General features: G+C 41.2%; 1 protein-coding gene across 1 annotated transcript in view; it reads right to left on the bottom strand.

Moving 5' to 3' along the window:
- LOC138963622 (uncharacterized) overlaps window positions 1-13,752 on the bottom strand; it is a 14,355-nt gene extending 603 nt beyond the window's left edge. The window contains exons 1-6 of the mRNA XM_070335468.1: window positions 13,549-13,752; window positions 6,792-7,600; window positions 6,164-6,305; window positions 2,369-2,596; window positions 753-1,019; window positions 1-251 (exon numbers count right to left, since the gene is read on the bottom strand). The exon at window positions 1-251 is cut by the window's left edge and continues 603 nt beyond it. Of these exons, the coding sequence (XP_070191569.1) occupies window positions 1-251; window positions 753-1,019; window positions 2,369-2,596; window positions 6,164-6,305; window positions 6,792-7,600; window positions 13,549-13,590 (1,739 nt within the window). The 5' untranslated portion in view covers window positions 13,591-13,752. The remainder of the gene's footprint in view (window positions 252-752; window positions 1,020-2,368; window positions 2,597-6,163; window positions 6,306-6,791; window positions 7,601-13,548) is intronic.
- Window positions 13,753-22,215: the final 8,463 nt, after the last annotated feature.

The raw sequence follows: 22,215 nt of genomic DNA, 5'->3' as shown, positions 1-22,215 counted from the left end.
CGGAAGACGCTGACCTTTGAATCATGGAACAAATACAGATCATCGTCCGTGTTCCTTAGAAAGGCGGCAATCTTCCCCAGCCCGCTTTCAGAGATGACAAGAACATCGCACGTAGCCAACATCACTTGATCCAAGATGGCGCGCCCAAAACCTGCGCATGCGTCGTGACCTTTGTATCTGTCTACGTGGGTGATGGGCCCTGCTGACTGCATGAAGGTTTCTGGGAATTTTTGCTTTCCAATGTTTAGTGCCTGCAAAAAAGCAAAGCAAGATGCAAGATTACCTTTACATTATTTTAATTCATAGTGCGGCAAATATTCGCTGTAATCATTTATTTTACTGAAAATAATTTCGTCGCGGAGATTCAACTTAAACATCTTTTAAACAAGTAATCAAAATCAATAAAAAGGTTGAATCTGTCTCAAGCGTCTTTGGCCAACAATTTCGGTTAAAAAGTAACATTCGTGTGTCTGTGTTTGAAGTCCGGCCCTATAGAGGCACACAGACACAGAAACACACACACACTCGCACACACACACCCACCCCCACACACACACCCACACCCACCCCCACACCCACCCCCACACACACACCCACACCCACCCCACACACACACGCACTTACATACACACCACTTTCTCTCCTTCTTGCTCCCCCTCCCACTTTCTCCTTCCCTACCCCCTTCCCCCCCTCCATCACCCCCCCCCCTTACCCCCCCCCCCCCCACCACCATCCCCCCGCCCCACTCTTACTTGCACATTGTCAGACGCAAACAGAATCCTGTAACGAACGGTGTCGTTGTACTGCCGCAAGAACGCCATGAGGTTCTGGACGCCTTGCAGGGAGTTGAAGGTCTCCGTGTCGCTGAAGTCCGTGCTGCCTCCGATGCGGATCTGGGCGCAGACCAGCTTGGTGTCTGGGGGTCGGTACCTGTGCATGTCGTCTATCTTGGCTTGTAAATGTGGAGTGGGCTTGAACAATGCCTTGAGGACGTGGCGGTACACCTCCGCCAGCGAGACCTGAGAACGAATGGAGTTGTGAGACATTGTGGCGCTACATTTTGCAAGCGGCTGAACATTTTGTCAGATAAGTTTGGTCTTATTAGTGTTTGTCTCTGCACTTAAACGTCCGCTGGTTCGACATATCTAGCTGTGAACATTACGTTTTGATTTGTCAATCATTATACGCTCCGACAACATACTGGGAGGAAGGCAGGGCCTCACATCCACGTCGGACATCGGACATATGAGGATATTTTTTTCAAATGTCCTATACATTTTTCATGCAGGAGGACAAATGTCCTATTGTTTTTGTCACAAAGTGGTCAATGTCCGATTATTCTATCATTTGATCCGGACATCGTCAGTACTTCTCAATTTACAGTAGTTTGAATGCTATTTTATCGATGTATTGCGAAGCGATGTGTAGCAGACGAAATTAGACACTTTGTACCTCTAGTACCAAAGAGTTTCCAAGGCTCGCAACTCGGAATGCTCGAAGCCAGTTGAGAGTTGTCTCCTTTCGCGCTTTCCCCGAAAATAACAAACATGCCGCCTAAACGAAAACTGATCCCAGAAAAGGGACAGAAGAAATTACACTTCAAGTCCCTTCCCTCATCATCTGTCAGTAGCACGGAAACTGAACTTCCTCCAGCCCCAGAGCAGTTAGAGCCCGATCGCCCAGGTGAGAATGTCGATCGCGATGGTCAAACATCGGAGCCGAAGAAAGACACTACCCCCTCCCTCACCCCCACGCGTAACTTCGTCTTAAGCTGGGCGACATCATTCCCGTGGATGTCGCATGACCCAGAGAGGAAACTTATGTTTTGCACCTCATGTCAGCACACAGGGAAGTCCAACACTTTTACCGTTGGCTGTTCGAACTTTCACAAATCGGCCCTTACCGATCATCAAGAAACCAAAGACCATGCTATTAGACTAGTGTGCAAATGCCATCTCTCCAGAGAGACAAGGAGATAGTTGAAACCCGACAGCTGACAAAACAAGAAAAGGGGGCAGCTGTGGCAGTCAAAGCTGCTCACTTTTTGCCAAGAACAGTATTTTTGTTCGTTTACCCTCGTGCCAAGAAACTAGTCAAGTTTAATTATATTTACGTTTTGTGTTTCGGAAAAAAAATGTCCTATTGATTTGTTTTTGTTCAGGACAAATGTCCTATCACTTTTACATTGGCCAGGACATTTGTCCTATGCTACCTCTCATGGATGTGAGGCCCTGGGAAGGGCCCCGGATTTCCCTGCGATTGGTCAATAAAGTAATGACAATGAAAATGAAAATACCTTAGGGTCCAACCAAGGCAACTGATTTTTTCATGCCTTTTTGGGATTGTTGACTCTTTGTGCCAACCATACCTTAGGGTCCAGCCAAGGCACTCGTTGAGCCAGACGGTGTTTTCGCAACATGCGCACGAGCTCCATGTTCCAGGTGACGTAGACGATGTCAGCATCCAGCTCTGGCAGCTGCAGGTCGTCCGCTTTCAGCATCCTGTTGACCAGGTCATAGCCATGGGAGTCGATCCCTTCCACGTCATGTCTGCTACTGGCTTGTTCCACGTCTTCTGGTCTTAGCACCCAGTCCACCTGATGATGATACAGTGTTCTAGATGAGTGAACGTGTAGCAAATACATGTGCGCGTTCGTGTAGATATTACATCACCCGTAACTCACTGTTTTCTCCAATGTTCCAAATCACACGTTGTGTTGCTTCCACCAAGACGTGTAGATCTAACATCACCCGTAACTCACTGTTTTCTCTAATGTTCCAAATCACACGTTGTGTTGCCTCCACCAAGACGTGTAGATCTTACATCACCCGTAACTCACTGTTTTCTCTAATGTTCCAAATCACACGTTGTGTTGCCTCCACCAAGACGTGTAGATATTACATCACCCGTAACTCACTGTTTTCTCCAATGTTCCAAATCACACGTTGTGTTGCTTCCACCAAGACGTGTAGATCTAACATCACCCGTAACTCACTGTTTTCTCTAATGTTCCAAATCACACGTTGTGTTGCTCCCACCAAGACGTGTAGATCTTACATCACCCGTAACTCACTGTTTTCTTCAATGTTCCAAATCACACGTTGTGTTGCCTCCACCAAGACGTGTAGATCTTACATCACCCGTAACTCACTGTTTTCTCCAATGTTCCAAATCACACGTTGTGTTGCTCCCACCAAGACGTGTAGATCTCACTGTTTTCTCCAATGTTCCAAATCACACGTTGTGTTGCTCCCACCAAGACGTGTAGATCTAACATCACCCGTAACTCACAGTTATCTCCAATGTTCCAAATCACACGTTGTGTTGCTACCACCAAGACGTGTAGATCTTACATCACCCGTAACTCACTGTTATCTCCAATGTTCCAAATCACACGTTGTATTGCTCCCACCAAGACGTGTAGATCTTACATCACCCGTAACTCACTGTTATCTCCAATGTTCCAAATCACACGTTGTGTTGCTCCCACCAAGACGTGTAGATCTTACATCACCCGTAACTCACTGTTATCTCCAATGTTCCAAATCACACGTTGTATTGCTCCCACCAAGACGTGTAGATCTTACATCACCCGTAACTCACTGTTATCTCCAATGTTCCAAATCACACGTTGTGTTGCTCCCACCAAGACGTGTAGATCTTACATCACCCGTAACTCACTGTTTTCTCCAATGTTCCAAATCACACGTTGTGTTGCTCCCACCAAGACGTGTAGATCTAACATCACCCGTAACTCACTGTTATCTCCAATGTTCCAAATCACACGTTGTGTTGCTCCCACCAAGACGTGTAGATCTAACATCACCCGTAACTCACTGTTTTCTCCAATGTTCCAAATCACACGTTGTGTTGCTCCCACCAAGACGTGTAGATCTAACATCACCCGTAACTCACTGTTATCTCCAATGTTCCAAATCACACGTTGTGTTGCTCCCACCAAGACGTGTAGATCTTACATCACCCGTAACTCACTGTTTTCTCTAATGTTCCAAATCACACGTTGTGTTGCTCCCACCAAGACGTGTAGATCTAACATCACCCGTAACTCACTGTTTTCTCCAATGTTCCAAATCACACGTTGTGTTGCTCCCACCAAGACGTGTAGATCTTACATCACCCGTAACTCACTGTTTTCTCCAATGTTCCAAATCACACGTTGTGTTGCTCCCACCAAGACGTGTAGATCTTACATCACCCGTAACTCACTGTTTTCTCCAATGTTCCAAATCACACGTTGTGTTGCTCCCACCAAGACATGGGAATGTCTGTAATTCACACAGATCAATCACTTGGTCTTAAACGTGCACAAGACAAAAACGTTCATACTGGGGGAGCGAGCCAGTCTGAAGAGTACTCGGGTCCAGCGCGAGCGTTTTTTATGTACAGTATGTCATCACCGTTCCTACCGCTCATCTAATTATTAGTTGTCATTAGAGATACCTGGATAAGAAGGGGTATTCTTAAAATATTCTGATACAAGGAGCCAGCAGCAGCCGGACCCTATCACAAACAGAACTCTGCAATTCACAGTTGCCAGCGACGTAGAAGATACGTCGAGCTAGAAACAGCTCGCGCGCTTCGCTGGGAGACAACTGCAGAGTCAGCTGTGAAGGGTGACGCAGTAGTCTCCCTGTCACAATAAGAAACTGTAGAGAGACCAGTGTGGTTTTTGATGATTATGTGACATAGGAAAGCGCAAACGACTGAATGCAAGCTCGACGGCTGTGCAATGTTTTTGAGAAACAATTAACACAGAAAAGCGACAACAACTGAATAAAACCCCGTTCACTGCGCTATTTTAAACATCATGAATAGGCCAACTCTAGATAGCCATTTTGCAAAACTGCTACCAGGGCTGGGGTGCATACAACTCTAACTGGGTGGACACCAGCCGTAGGGTCGGGTAAGTTGAAATCGACATTTGTTGGGATACAAACCAATCCGACCCCGCGGCTGGTTCCCACCTAGCTGATACCTTCCCGTGCACACCAGCCCAGAGCGTAAGCAGACAGACGCTCAAACACATCGCACTGACGAGTTGTCGTTGGAAAGAAAGAACGAAAGAAGACAACAAAGGCAGAAAGAATAAAAGAAAGAAAGAACGAGACAAAGAAAGAAAGAAAAGAAAGAAAGAACTAGAGAAAAGAAATATTAGGAGGAACAAGAAAGAAAGGAAGAAAGAACAAGTCGCGTAAGGCGAAAATACAATATTTAGTCAAGTAGCTGTCGAACTCACAGAATGAAACTGAACGCAATGCCATTTTTCAGCAAGACCGTATACTCGTAGCATCGTCAGTCCACCGCTCATGGCAAAGGCAGTGAAATTGACAAGAAGAGCGGGGTAGTAGTTGCGCTAAGAAGGATAGCACGCTTTTCTGTACCTCTCTTTGTTTTAACTTTCTGAGCGTGTTTTTAATCCAAACATATCATATCTATATGTTTTTGGAATCAGGAACCGACAAGGAATAAGATGAAAGTGTTTTTAAATTGATTTGGACAATTTAATTTTGATAATAATTTTTATATATTTAATTTTCAGAGCTTGTTTTTAATCCAAATATAACATATTTATATGTTTTTGGAATCAGCAAACGATGGAGAATAAGATAAACGTAAATTTGGATCGTTTTATAAATTTTTATTTTTTTTTACAATTTTCAGATTTTTAATGACCAAAGTCATTAATTAATTTTTAAGCCACCAAGCTGAAATGCAATACCGAAGTCCGGGCTTCGTCGAAGATTACTTGACCAAAATTTCAACCAATTTGGTTGAAAAATGAGGGCGTGACAGTGCCGCCTTAACTTTCACGAAAAGCAGGATATGACGTCATCAAAGACATTTATCAAAAAAATGAAAAAAACGTTCGGGGATTTCATACCCAGGAACTCTCATGTCAAATTTCATAAAGATCGGTCTAGTAGTTTAGTCTGAATCGCTCTACACACACACACACACACACAGACACACACACAGACACACGCACATACACCACGACCCTCGTTTCGATTCCCCCTCGATGTTAAAATATTTAGTCAAAACTTGACTAAATATAAAAACGATCCAATCTGACAATTTCTAGGGTTTTCAAAAATGACCCGTCAGCAGCATGCTTTAAATATAACAAGTACGAGATCCCTACCTTGTTGGGTTCCAAGAAGACCGAGACGTCACAGGGCCGGGGCATGTCCAGCTTGAAGTCTCTGTCCAGCAGCACGGACAGGACATAGGCACTGACCACCCCCTTCTGCCGGTCAGCCCACCCTCCGCAGATTGTGATCTTGCTGTTGTGGACAACATCGTTTGAATTTTCTTGATAGCGATCGACGTTTCATTGAAACTAGCGTTCGATCCTCCCGTACATGTTACTGACACTTGTTTTCACGGTTTATGGTCAGTTTTCGGAGGTTTTCTTAGAATCTCTCTTCACACACACACACACACACACACACACACACATACACACACACATACACACACACACACACACACACACACACACACAGTGCACACACACACACACACACACACACAGTACAGATCTACTTCAAATGCACATGAAAACAGGTCAAAGATCAGACGCCATGCATACAACTTGCATTTCACAGACAGGTCAGAGATCAGACGTCATGCTATACTACCCTAATATTAAAGATATATGCGTAGTCTCAAACATGTGTAAGAAAATTCTACGTTTGTTCCACATACACAAGTTGGAGATAATAATCATTGGACAAAATAATTGTAAAAACAACAAAAATCCGACTCACTTGCAAGAATAGAGAATTGCCCGACGATGGCGCTTGATGCGTGCAGCATTGGGAGCAGTCAAGGTAACTGCTGACTTTGGTCGTGCTACTTGTCCTGTGTGATCTGAATCAGTTCCAACATCTTTTCTTTTGACATTTCTGAGGGGATAACCTTTTCCTCTGATTTTACCTTTCGCTTGAAAATGTGGACCTTTGACGTCATGTTTTACGTCATCAGCAGGAATGACGTGACGGTTGTCTCCTCTGATGTGTCTGTCATGTTTATTTGCATCTTTCACACCAGGGGTACCCGAGGGTTTCTTGCTAAGCTTCTTTTCACTGGCAGAACGTTTGGCAGTGGAATTATTATGCTCCTGGTCGAGTTTTGCCTGCTCGATGTAAATGACGTCAATGCTTTCACTTTCCATGTCCGCTCGGTGATTGACAGGATCGTCCAAGTCAGTGACGACATCTTTCGCCGCGTCATTGACAAGCCGTAAATCACTGGCAACATTGATGACGTCATTGGCAACATTGTTGGAATCGCCATCACCATCATAGTGATCATCTTTCAAGTCACTGACGAGAACGGGATCACCGGCAGCTTCCTTTTCCTCGCCAGCAACATGGTTTAAATCATGTGCAACATTGTGGACATTCCTGGGAAAATCATTGAAATTGCTGGCAACATTTGTCACTTTCCTCGTCTTCTTATCTTCGTTACTAGAAAATGTTTGCAGATAACTTTTTGAAGAACGTCGAGGGTAGCCGACTTGGAGAAGTCCTATGATGACCCATGCCAGGACCACGATCAGAAGCCAGAATGCTCCCTGTGTGTGTCAAATCACAGGAGCTTGTATCAGAGCACCGGTCGATTGAAGTATCATACTCCTTTATCCTTACTGTAGTACTATTACTTTCTTTCTTTATGTGGTGTTTAACGTCGTTTTCAACCATTTAAGGTTATATCGCGACGGAGTACTATTACTACTTGTATTCATTACTAGTGATACAGTAGGACACTTCAATTGTTACTACTTGTATTCATTACTAGTGATACCAGTAGGATACTTCAATTGTTACTACTTGTATTCATTACTAGTGATACCAGTAGGACACTTCAATTGTTACTACTTGTATTCATTACTAGTGATACCAGTAGGACACTTCAATTGTTACTACTTGTATTCATTACTAGTGATACCAGTAGGACACTTCAATTGGCCGGCGCTTTGATACAAGTTCCTGTGGGTCAAATCAAAAATCAAAATCATGTGGAGATTGCAAACGAAACAGTTGGCGCAAAAAAGAAATATTTATGATGAAAAATGGCTCTGTGTGTGTGCGTGTGTGTGTGTGTGTGTGTGTGTTTGTGTGTTTGTGCGTGTGTGTGTGTGCGTGTGTGTGTGTGTGTGTGTGTGTGTGTGGGGGGGGGTGTTATAAACTACCTACGCTGTCGCTTACTTGTCTAATTTCTTGACATTCAATGTTTTCTTTTACAACAAAAGAAACAGATAATACAAACTGTTTTACTGTTGATTTTCCCTTGAAGTAAGTCCAGGATCCTTTTTTCTGTCGTTTCGTTTTATCCATCATCCCAGCTGTACTAGATACGTACTTGTATACTATCAACTCTGTATGTTTGTCACAAGCAAATCTCTTGCGTACATTTAGGTTTTCATGGCCGAAATTAACAGCAAGTTGAAGACCTCCCTGCATGCACCATGGCTAGTAGGTCGCAGACAAAAAGAGTGCATGTGACGCTAGGTCAGCAAACTGCTAGGTCAGCAAACTGCTTGTTAAAGGCACTGTCCTTCTTGTGTATTTCGGTTAATGATCTGAGCTCTAGTTGCGTGTTGCATGGGTAAAGCAATCCCTCCGCTTAAAGACACATCGCGTGTACACAGCTTGCTTGCTGTATGTAGAAAGGGAATGTTATGTACTGATTAGTTTCTTATTTACCTGCCACAATTTTCCATAGCCAGGTCACAGACGAAAAGAGTATGTGTGACGCTAGGTCAGCAAACTGCTTTTTAAAGTCACTGTCCTTCTTTTATAATTCGTTTTATAATCATCTGAGCTCTGGGCGGCCTTTTGCATTTGTAACGCAACCCCTCCGCTGAGAGACACACCAACAATAAACAGCCTGTATACTTTATGTAAAGAGTGGGAATGTTTTTACGAATTAATTTCTTGAAAGCGCCACAAGTGTCCGTCTGCGAAATTATTTCATTCATAGATCAAACTGGATATAACAGATAGAGATCAAACTAGATATAACAGATAGAGATCAAACTAAATATAACAGATAGAGATCAAGCTAAATATAACAGATATAAATCAAACTAGATATACAGATAGAGATCAAACTAGATATAACAAATATAAATCAAACTAGATATACAGATACAGCTCAAACTAGATATACAGATAGAGATCAAACTAGATATAACAGATATAGATCAAACTAGATATAACAGATAGAGATCAAACTAGATATAACAGATAGAGATCAAACGAGATATAACAGATGGAGATCAAACTAGATATAACAGATATAAATCAAACTAGATATAACAGATAGAGATCAAACTAGATATAATAGATAGAGATCAAACTAGATATAACAGATAGAGATCAAACTAGATATAACAGATAGAGATCAAACTAAATATAACAGATAGAGATCAAACTAGATATAACAGATAGAGATCAAACTAGATATAACAGATAGAGATCAAACTAGATATAACAGATGTAAATCAAACGAGATATAAAAGATAGAGATCAAACTAGATATAACAGATGTAAATCAAACGAGATATAAAAGATAGAGATCAAGCTATACATAACAGATAGAGATCAAACAAGATATAACAGATAGAGATCAAACTAGATATAACAGATAGAGATCAAACGAGATATAAAAGATAGAGATCAAGCTATACATAACAGATAGAGATCAAACAAGATATAACAGATAGAGATCAAACTAGATATAACAGATGTAAATCAAACGAGATATAAAAGATAGAGATCAAGCTATACATAATAGATAGAGATCAAACTAGATATAACAGATATAGATCAAACTAGATATAACAGATAGAGATCAAACTAGATATAACAGATAGAGATCAAACTAGATATAACAGATAGAGATCAAACTAGATATAACAGATAGAGATCAAACTAGATATAACAGATAAAGATCAAACAAGTCGCGTAAGGCGAAATTACTACCTTTAGTCAAGCTGTCGAACTCACGGAATGAAACTGAACGCACTGTAGTTTTTCACCAAGACAGTACAGCTTCGTCAATCCCCGCGAGAAGGAAATCGCTCACCTTTCAAGTGCAAAACGCAGTGAAATTAACACGCTAGAATAGCGCGGTAGCGTATTGTGCTAAGCAGGAAAGCGCGCTTTTCTGTATTCTTGTTAACTTTCGGAGCTTGTTTTGAATACAACCTATCATATATATATGTTTTTGGAATCAGGAAATGATAAAGAATAAGATGAAATCATTTTTGGATCGATTTCTTAAATTTTTATCGAAAGACTAATTAATCTATTTTCGTTAATTGTGATCACATTTTAAGAGTAAACATAACATATGTATATATTTTTAGATTCAGAATATGATGAAGAATACGATGCAATCAATTATAAATCTGTTTGCGAAAAATCGATTTTAATGAGAACTTTAATGAGCAAACTCATTAATTAGTTTTTAAGCCCCCAAGCTGAAATGCAATACCAAAACCCTTTCAACCAATTTGGTTGAAAAATGAGAGCGTGACAGTGCCGCCTCAACTTTCACGAAAAGCCGGATATGACGTCATCAAAGCTATTTATCCAAAAAATGAAAACAAATCTGGGGATATTATACTCAGGATCTCTCATGTCAAGTTTCATGAAGATCGGTCCAGTAGTTTTCTCTGAATCGCTCTACACACACACACACACACACACACACACACACACACACACACACACACACACAGACACACACACACACACACACACACACACACACACACACACACACACACATACACACACACATACGTATACACCTACACCCTCGTCTCGATTCCCCCCTCTACGTAAAAAGATATAACAGATTGAGATCAAATTAGATATAACAGATAGAGATCAAACCAGATGTAACAGATTAAAATCAAAGTAGACATTACATAATTATAGTTGTGATCCATGGCAAAACTCAAAACTTGTGACGGGAAGGAATGTGCCTTTAACCTTTATAATTATTCAACATACTGCATCTTTTGCAAGGTCAGTTCTGTTTTGGTCGCAGAGATAGACACATATATTAGACCATGTTGGTTGCTAAAATGTATTCCACTGAAGACTTGTCATCTAGAAATACTGTTTTACTAAGATAAGAAGCAGACACATGCACAAACACTTGCTGGGTGGCAAACGTGAAAAGATAAGAGACGGTATGCACACAATTCATAAGGTTACGTAAAGCGGTACCATACATGCGATGCATTGAGAGAGTAGCGTAAAGGAACTGCTTCGAAAGGGTAGCTATAGCCTTGCACAAAGTCCACATGCTAACACACACAGGCAGAGAGAGTGAGTGAGAGAGAGAGATCAAATCAAATTTCAAATCAAATCAAATTTTATTTTACGAGGGTTGTGGTATAAGCAATATAAACGAGCTTCTTTTCAACCAGCCCTCACCCAGAGAGGGACTATTCTAATCTTAAATACATATATATACAAACGTAAAACAATTACAAAAGATAAGCATGACAGTTAAAGGCAGAAAAACTATTCACAGGACTATATACACGTTGTAGGCTATACAAACATTCTTGCGTTATGAAACACTAACGCGAGAGAGAGAGAGAGAGAGAGAGAGAGAGAGAGAGAGAGAGAGAGAGAGAGAGAGAGAGAGAGAGAGAGAGAGAGAGAGAGAGAGAGATAGAGAAAGAGAGAGAGAGAGAGAGAGAGAGAAAGAACGAGAGAGAGAAAGAGAGACAGACAGGGGGACAGAGAAGATGACAGAGAAACGGACACACGCACAGGCTCAAGCGCAGACTCACATAGTACACGCCAACACATATAGCCTACACTCACACACACACATACATACACACACACACACACACACACACACACACACACACACACACACACACACACACACACACACACACACACACACATCGTGCACACACACGCACACACAATCAATCAATCAATCAATATGAGGCTTATATCGCGCGTATTCCGTGGGTACAGTTCTAAGCGCAGGGATTTATTTTATTTTTTCAATTTTTATTCAAGGCGCAGGGATTTGTTTATGCCGTGTGAGATGGAATTTTTTTACACAATACATCACGCATTCACATCGGCCAGCAGATCGCAGCCATTTCGGCGCATATCCTACTTTTCACGGCCTATTATTCCAAGTCACACGGGTATTTTGGTGGACATTTGTATCTATGCCTATACAATTTTGCCAGGAAAGACCCTTTTGTCAATCGTGGGATCTTTAACGTGCACACCCCAATGTAGTGTACACGAAGGGACCTCGGTTTTTCGTCTCATCCGAAAGACTAGCACTTGAACCCACCACCTAGGTTAGGAAAGGGGGGAGAAAATAGCGGCCTGACCCAGGGTCGAACACGCAACCTCTCGATTCCGAGCGCAAGTACTCGGCCACCCAGTCCACACACACACACACACACACACACACACACACACACACTCACACACACACACACACACACACACACTCACACACTCACACACAAACGCACACACCACACAACAACAAAAAACAAAAACAAAAAAGCAACCCTAACCAAAACAAGTCGCGTAAGGCGAAAATACAATATTTAGTCAAGTAGCTGTCGAACTCACAGAATGAAACTGAACGCAATGCAACGCAGCAAGACCGTATACTCGTAGTCCACCGCTCACGGCATAGGCAGTGAAATTGACAAGAAGAGCGGGGTAGTAGTTGCGCTAAGAAGGATAGCACGCTTTTCTGTACCTCTCTTTGTTTTAACTTTCTGAGCGTGTTTTTAATCCAAACATATCATATCTATATGTTTTTGGAATCAGGAACCGACAAGGAATAAGATGAAAGTGTTTTTAAATTGATTTGGACAATTTAATTTTGATAATGATTTTTATATATTTAATTTTCAGAGCTTGTTTTTAATCCAAATATAACATATTTATATGTTTTTGGAATCAGCAAATGATGGAGAATAAGATAAACGTAAATTTGGATCGTTTTATAAATTTTTATTTTTTTTTACAATTTTCAGATTTTTAATGACCAAAGTCATTAATTAATTTTTAAGCCACCAAGCTGAAATGCAATACCGAACCCCGGGCTTCGTCGAAGATTACTTGACCAAAATTTCAACCAATTTGGTTGAAAAATGAGGGCGTGACAGTGCCGCCTCAACTTTCACGAAAAGCCGGATATGACGTCATCAAAGACATTTATCAAAAAAATGAAAAAAACCTTCGGGGATTTCATACCCAGGAACTCTCATGTCAAATTTCATAAAGATCGGTCCAGTAGTTTCGTCTGAATCGCTCTACACACACACACAGACACACAGACACACGCACATACACCACGACCCTCGTTTCGATTCCCCCTCGATGTTAAAATATTTAGTCAAAACTTGACTAAATATAAAAAGTAAACAGCACGTAAAGCAGAAAGAGAAAGATGCACTTTGGCAACTCCCTGATGAAATGGAAAGGGAAACGTCAATCTTACCTTGCTTCTGAGCAAAACACGTAGCGTTCGAGACAGTTTCATCTTGCAAATTAAAGAAATGACTTATTTCTGAGAGATGTTGAGAAAGATCCTTCAGATAAACCAAGTTCGTACAACCCACAACATGTTCAATTACTGACTTAAAAAAGTAAAAAGTTCCGCATTTATAAAGAAAAACAGAAGAAGAAAAACAAAAAGAATGAGCTAAACTGACGTCGAGTGCCTGATTTTCCAACAATAACTGAAACCAGGATTTTTCGCAAGAAAGAAGGATCCAGGGAGAAAATAATGCAATAAAAGTAACGCGTGGTGTAATTGCATTTATCAGTGATAACATTGTCAAAGTTTAATAAAGCGAGATTAGACTGTCATGTCTTCAATGCTAATGTGAAACTAGCGTTGAATCAGAAGATAAGAAACGGCTATATCTGTCTACGCGCTAGCTTTATCCGTTTAAACGCGATCCACATGTCAGATGAGTACAGAATGGTACACGTGTAGTATTTGAAATATGTGTGTGTGCGTCTATGAAACAGAGAGAGAGAGAGAGAGAGAGAGAGAGAGAGAGAGAGAGAGAGAGAGAGAGAGAGAGAGAGAGAGAGAGAGAGAGAGAGAGAGAGAGAGAGAGAGAGAGAGAAACATTGAAACATTGAAACATTGAACTTTATTGCAGGAAAGATAGCATTAGGTCCGTAGGACCTTTCTTACAGCTAGTCCTGATCTAAGCAAAATGGTTATAATCGAAAAGGGAATACATAGGAACAAACTTTTTATGATGAAACGCAGACACACGCAATAATATACTGTTCAAAAAAAGAAACGCATAGTTGCTACTTGCCAAATTTGTTTTATTTTTCGAAAAAATTAACAGAAAATCCAATATTTAGATTATTTGTTTGAAATTTGGTATGGACACAGTTGAATGCACACACAGTTCATTTGCATCTTCAAATCAATCAGTCAAGCAATACGATTGGGTGCCGAGGCTGTCAAGTCAGTAGGGGGTGTGACTGCCTTGAGCAGCAACAACTGCCCGGCACCTTCTGGGCATGGACTGGATCAGATGCCGGATATCTTGCTGTGGGATGGTGTCCCACTCCTCCTGAAGTGCCTGCAATAGATCGCGGTGATTTGCCGGCGCTTCTTCTCGCCTGCGCACACGTCTGTTCAATTCATCCCAGAGGTGTTCTATCGGGTTCATGTCTGGCGACATGGATGGCCAGGGAAGCACCTGGACATGGTGGTCGGTGAGGAACTGGGTGGTGAGTCGTGCTGTGTGCGGGCGAGCGTTGTCCTGCTGGAATATGGCATCCTGGTCAGCCAGAAGAGGAAGGGCGTGTGGGCGCAGAATTTCCTCCACGTATCGCTGGGCAGTTATGCGCCCTTGGACGTGCACCAGGGTGCTCCTTCCAGCGGTATTGATCGCCCCCCACACCATGACGCCTCCACCACCATGAACGGGTGCCTCATCCACACAGTTGGGCGCGTAACGTTCGTTTACTCTCCGGTAGACCCTCCTCCGACCATCATGTCGCTGGAGCAGGAAGTAGGACTCGTCGCTGAACCACACGTGTCTCCAGTGATTCCGGACGGTCCAGCGAAGGTGCTGGTTGCCCCACTGCACTCGGTTCTGGCGATGGCGGCGGGTGAGGACAGCTCCTCTGTGAGGTCTGCGAGCTCTCAAACCAGCTTCATGCAGGCGGTTCCGCACGGTCTGGTCCGATAATCGGTGTGGCCCGGGGAGAGCCTGGACAGAAGATGAGGCCGACAGGAAACGATTCCGGAGGTGGCGGAGCCGTATGAAGCGGTCGTGAGCAGCAGTTGTCGCCCTTGGTCTTCCCGCTCGTGGCAAGTCAGCAACGGAGCCAGTGGCTTGAAACCTGACCCACAGTCTACTGATGGTGCTCTGGGACACGTGGAAGTGCCTGGCGATTGCACTTTGACTTTGGCCTGCTTGTAAACGACCCAATGCAATTTGGCGGTCTTCTCTGCTCAATCGGGCCATCTTTCGTCGCTGAATTGTCGTCTGATTTCTTTGTGGCGAACAATCCGCTTTTATGGGTTTTGGAAGACATGGTGAGAGCTCAATATTCCCCGAGTTTCACGAGATTACACTGAAGCATGACGAGTGGTCATGCCAAATAAGCAATTTTGACATTGTAGCCACTGATAACGCATGCGTCACGTGCAGAGCTCACTTGTGGCAATGGACGAAAGGTCGACGACCAGATAAACATTTTCTGCAGTTTGGTGGATATCCTTGTAGCCATATAACTAAATTAACCAAATATTACAAGCTATGCGTTTCTTTTTTTGAACAGTATAGTAATATAAGAATAAGATCATTCTTTACAGACATGTGATATACAGTTATCACAATACGGGCAATACAACCATACATTATCAGAACACACACACACACAATCATATATACACGCACACGCACACGCACACGCACACAGAAGATCAACTAACTTATAAGGCAAGCCAACATAACACGACACACTAACCAACTAAAAGATCAGGTAGCAGAGTTAAAAAAAAAATAATAAAAAAAAAATAAAAACGTTCGTGACCTAATATATATATACCATCTTAGATTTATGCAGGAATCTCCAAGCAAAAAATGCAGTAATACTATCTTAGATACTAGAAGAAATAATACACGAGAATGTATTCTTATCACACCAAGTTGACGCAAGACACACACATGCACATTTTCAGAAGGATAAAAGGCACACATACGTTTGAGCAACCTGGCACATAACATTAAAGTGATGTTTGAATGTATTTTTGCAGATGTGTTTTGAATGTTATAAGGTTACTGATCGATTTTAAGCAGGTAGGTAGGGGGTTCCAGACATAAGCTCCCGAGTATGAAAGACTAGTTTTAAATATGTCAATGCGTGGCTTCGGGCAGGCCAGATTATGCTTGAAAGTGGAATACCGAGAAGGTGTTGATTGAAACAAGTGAGTTAGATATTCGGGTGCTTGGTCATGTAGGATCTTGTGCATGAAAACTGATTTATTAAATAAAAGCTGTTGTTTAAGTTGAGGTATATTGAGGGCTGTCAGTTTTGCGTCAGTAGTTAGTGATGGGTCAGGCAGAATGAGTTTAGCTGACCTTCGATGACGAGAATTTATAGTTTTGAATAATGCATCACTACAGCCATCCCAGATGACAGAGGCATAATCAATGTGAGGTTTGATGTGGGCGTTGTAGAACATTTTTCGAGCGTCTAAAGTTATGACTGACTGAAGTTTTGAAAGTAGGAATAAATTTCTTGAAACGCGTTTACACAGATGTTCAATGTGGGAATGCCACCTAAGCTTATCATCGACAAGAAATTCAGTTGATCCCAGGATCAACACGGGCCGAAACATTGACAATATCAAAGAAACAGGAAGTTGTACACCTGTTGGTACAGGTAAACAAAATAATAGTGTTGATGTGTCCTGTTAAATTGTCTTTTCGGCGTTTGTACATAAATGGGAGATAACAACTATCGCAATATCAAGGAAGAAGATTGTTGTGAAAGTAATGCAATAATGAATAAGAGCTCAATAATGAATAAGACCTATTGGCTTAACAGAAAGGAAGAAGGCTACTCTACCTTTATGGAAGTGATGCAATAATACTGGTATTGGTGACAGAAATATGTTTTCCACCAAGAAACCGATCGATCAACCAAGGAACCAGAAGACAGAGCGAGCGATAGACGTTGCAACAGGTAGGAATGGTATTGTTTTTGGTCTGAATGAGCGTCATACAGTGGCATGTCACAGTGTAGAAGGGAAAGTAGTAAAAGTAGTTATAAATAGAAATGAATGAAATCAAAGTGTATGATGCAAATAACTTTATTTAAAATTATCACTGAGTCACAAAATAATAAAGCAAGAAAGAATACAGTGTTAGTGAAACTGTTGTAAATGGCAAAATGCTGTTGCCATGAATACACATTTGAATGCTAGTAATGTAGCACCAATATATATGACCCATTGTCACACTTAAACGAAGCTCTGGCTGACTTTGTTGAGGATGTGGCCAGGTTTCCTGGGAGGGCAGTAGTCAATGTAAAAGACTATTTCTTTGAAAAAACATATACCATCTAAAGAATGGAAGTAGACTTGATCCGACAACATTTGTGTTGGCCATTGTACCAATCATGAAGTATACGATTTTTTGCAGTCACTGTCTTTTCCCCAGTAAATTTTCGAGTCAGGCGGACCTTTGACCCAGTACATTTCCCGGTAACAGCCATGCAATTCCAGGATATTTTGTTGTGTCTTTCGTTCTCGTTTTGTATTTGTTTTCGTTTTCGGTATTGACACAGATTGTGTTCGATAATTCAAACTAAGTTTTCCTTGCTGTTTTCTCCTCTTTTTTTTTTCTTTTCTTTTAAATTTTTAAATTTTTTTTTTTTATAATTATATATATATATTTTTTTGTCTCATCTCTTTTTTCAAAAAATGTGTCGCATTGATCATAATCCGCCATGAAATTTCAGGAATGTTTATGTGAGCACTTACCATAAGTTTTAAACTTGTTGTGCTCCTTCTTAATGATGTTATATTATCATGTTCTGTTTACGAATAAAATACTGTTTAAAGGAATTCCAGGAAGCGCTGTTGTGTTGTGGCCTTGTTAAGGTTAATTTTTTTTCCAAAAAATACTTGTTGAAGTTATTATTATTATTATTATTATTATTATTATTATTATTATTATTATTATTATCATATTATGTTGAAGTAACACGCCGTACAAGCCGTTACGCTGAATGCGTGGAGGTGTCGGGGGCGGGGGGGGGGGGGGGGGTGGAGAGAGAGTTGACTCTGATATCTATGAGGCCCTGTAAGCATTACAGACGGTTTCGGTTTCGGTTTCGAAGGAAGGGAGACAACATCTGCTAACAATTTGCGTATGAATATTTTTTAGTAAAACAATGTTAAAATAGATGAATTTTTTCACATAAAAAATACACATGTTATTGTTTGTTTGAAAGACCCTGGTATAAATAGACAACAAACTTTCAAGTTTGAAAAGAAAGTACTTTTTGTGTTGTCCGTTTGTGATAAAGTTCACCTGTGCTCTACAATGTCTCCCAAACTGACGACTATATTTTGTACTCATTTACATTGTACAGTGAAGGGTTCGACAGTGGTAGTCTAACTCATACACATGTTTTTGTTAGAATTCAAATTCTTGTGACACACTTCTTCTTGTTCATTTCCTGTGCCTGTGATTTGTTTGAGCACATTGTGAGGTATTTGACCACAGACTACAAACGGAAACAAAGAACGAAAAACAAAAATAAAAACATGCACCAGCAATCAGTCTACTGCCCTCCAAAGAACATTCGCTGGGGAAAATCAAATTACAAAACTTCGAAAGCACTCACGAGAAACGCGCAAATTCGCAATCACTCCAAGTTCTTATAAAAAACGCTGGCGCTGGACCCGAGTACTCTTCAGACTGGCTCGCTCCCCCAGCATGAAAGTTTTTGTCTTGTGCACGTGGATTTAAAAAACAAAAAAAATATTTTACACAATTAAAAAAATTATTAGAGTAAAATAAAACATTAAAACGTTCATAATAAACAATAGTAAACAAGAATTAAAAAAAAAAAAAAATAGACCGCCCATGCCGGGAATCGAACACGGATCACTTTGGCCATAGACGAATCGCTTTCCACCCGGATCACTTGGATTAAAAAAAAAACATTAAAAAAAAAAGTATTTATTTATTTTACACAATTAAAAAAATTATTAGAGTAAAATAAAACATTAAAACGTTCATAATAAACAATAGTAAACAAGAATTAAAAAAAAAAAAAATAGACCGCCCATGCCGGGAATCGAACACGGATCACGTTGGCCATAGACGGACGTGCTACGACAACTTTACTAGAGTTGTGAGCCTTGAATCACTGTGTGTATCTGTCGCTCTCTGTCTTTCAGTCTCACCGAGACCACACACTGTCACTGCATTGTAGTTTCTTTGCCGAGACCAACGGCGACTTCCTGTACATACGTCACAGAAATCCCCCATGAACAAAACTTTCTCCACCTGCAAGCTACTTACCCGACGCCTAAAGACGAGCCGCTCTGGCGGCCCGTCAATAACCACGCCTAGCAGTTTGTGTTCACTAACCTTTTCTATTGAATTTCCGTTGATGGTGAGATCTAGTGAGAGGGGGGACAACTGATGCTTCTGGCGCGTTGTAATTACCATTGATTTAGATTTCAGTGGGTTTAGGACCATGTTGTTTTCAGAGCACCATTGTGAGATGTCTCTAAGGGTATGCTGAAGAGATTGTTGAATATTTTCAAGGCGTCTATTTTGTGTCCGTAGTGTTGTGTCATCAGCGAGCATGTGGCATTCTACTGATTTGTCAGAGAAGTGAAGTGGAAGGTCATCAACGTAAATACAGAAAAGAATAGGACCTAAGATAGAGTCCTGGGGTACTCCACATATAACACGGACTCCTCTCTTGAGTACGCACCATGTACATAGACTTGTTGCGATCGGTTTTCAAGGAAAGACTGAAAGAAAGACAGAGAGTCAGATCCATTGAGATATAGTGATAATTTGTGGAGGAGAATTTTATGATCAACGAGGTCAAAGGCCTTAGAAAAATCTAAGTATACGACCCCAGAGAGCTGGGAGGAATTTATGGCTGACATACATTTGTCTGTCAAAAGCGAGAGCGCAGTAGAACATGAGTGGTTACTGCGAAAACCAGACTGCAAGGGGTGGAAAAGGGCTAAACGGTCCATGTATTTTGTGAGATTTATGTGAATATGTCTTTCAAGAAGCTTTGATAGTACTGAGAGTAAGGAAATAGGGCGGTAGTTGCTAACATCAGAAGTGTTTTTGGATTTGGGGAGAGGAATAACTTTAGCTTTCTTTAGTGCTTGCGGAAAGGTGTTGCGCTGTATGCAGAGATTGAGGATATATGTGAGAGAGTCAACTGTGTAAGGAAGGGAGAGTTTTAATAAGTGGTAACTGATTTCATCAGGTCCTGAGGATTTTTTGTTCTGAAGTTGTGAAATCAGTCGTCCTAATTCGTGCACTGCAATGGGTGGGATTTGAAAGGGTGCTTTATTCGCCGTCTTTTGTTTGCAGTAGAGGGATAGATTGTCAGAGTTGTTGGGAGAGGCATTGTCAGGGTTGCTAAGAGAGGTAGCTACAGACGAAAAGTGAGAGTTAAAGATGTCTGGCGTTAAGTGACGGGGGATCTGGGTAGAGTTAGAGGTGGAACCTCTGATGAATGAATTTAGTGCACGCCAGATCTGCGAGATATCCCGGTTATTCTCAACGAGTTTATTAAAGTAAGCTTTCTTTGAGTCACAAACCATGTTTTTTAACCTATTTCTAGCTAGCTGTTTTATAATCTTGGAATTGTTTAGCTTTTTTTAACTGGTCACGCTGATCCATGGCTTCAGTTATTTTATTGGACATCCAGGGTGGAAGTTTAGGATGTTTTACTCTCTTTTTCTTTATAGGTGCGTGCTTGTTTATTATAGGTAATAGGGTGTCATACCAACATTCTAATGCTTGATCAGGGTCCGTGTGGTTGAAAACTGGGTCAAATCGTGCTACGTTTAGATCGGACAGGAAGGAATCACGATCAAAATTTTTAAATGATCGAAAAGATATGACTGTGTGACCTTTATGATTTGATTTTGGCATTTTAGTGGTTTTAGTACAGAATATTGGAGAATGATCACTAATGCTAAGATCTGCGAGTGAAGCATTTAGTACTGAGGAGTGGTTGTTTGAGTAGATGTGATCAAGCAAAGTAGATGCAGCTTCTGTGACTCTAGTAGGTAAAGTTATAAGCTGCTTGAAACCTAGTGATGATACAATCCCATCCCATCGAGGCTGAGGTTTTAATAAGTCAATATTAAAGTCCCCGAGTAACAGGATGTCTGCGTGAGGTTTACATTCATCTCGATAAGGTTATCGTACCAGTCACCAATGGCAGAAGGGTTTCTGTAAAGAAAACATACAAGAGTAGAAGGGGCTGTTTCCTTTAGTTTAAACTCTAGCCACATGCATTCAATGTCTTTGTGTTCTAAGTCAGGTCTTCTACGCGTGTATTGAACAATAGAAGAGTGGATGTAAGCAGCGATGCCATTTTCGCCCGTACGACGGGAATCACGACGTATGACGTCATAATCAGGGATACGGATGCGGGTATCGGGGATGCTGTCGTGTAAGCGTGATTCGGTGATGCCGTATAAGTGGTACACGGGGGTTGCGCTGTGTAGAAAATTGCATATGTCTTGTACTTTGGCATCTAGATGGTAAGCATTTAAATGCCCAACATGCAGCATTAGGCCTAAAAAAAAAATAGGTGTGGTTACGGTAACCCGACCTACCCTATTTTTAGGGGCCGATCCTATAACTTTTTATTACATTTGTCAAAAAAAAAAAAAAAAATACCACCGAGTGCAAAAAACGCAATAAAAGCGAAAGCGCCCGTGTCGCGCACTTATTTCCCTGTCAAGTAGGTTTAATTTGTACACATTAGAAAAAAAAGTAAAAAAAAAAAAAAAGGTGATTGCCTACCTACCTACCCTATTTTTTGTGGCAATGTTACCGTAACCACACCTATTTTTTTTTTTTTGGCCTTATCAAACACAAGAAGAAGGAATACACGA

The sequence above is a fragment of the Littorina saxatilis genome, linkage group LG4 (genome assembly GCF_037325665.1).
Source record: "Littorina saxatilis isolate snail1 linkage group LG4, US_GU_Lsax_2.0, whole genome shotgun sequence".
Lineage (NCBI taxonomy): Eukaryota > Metazoa > Mollusca > Gastropoda > Littorinimorpha > Littorinidae > Littorina > Littorina saxatilis.
The sequence above is the reverse complement of the archived record's forward strand: the minus strand, read 5'-3'. Positions and strand labels throughout refer to the sequence as shown.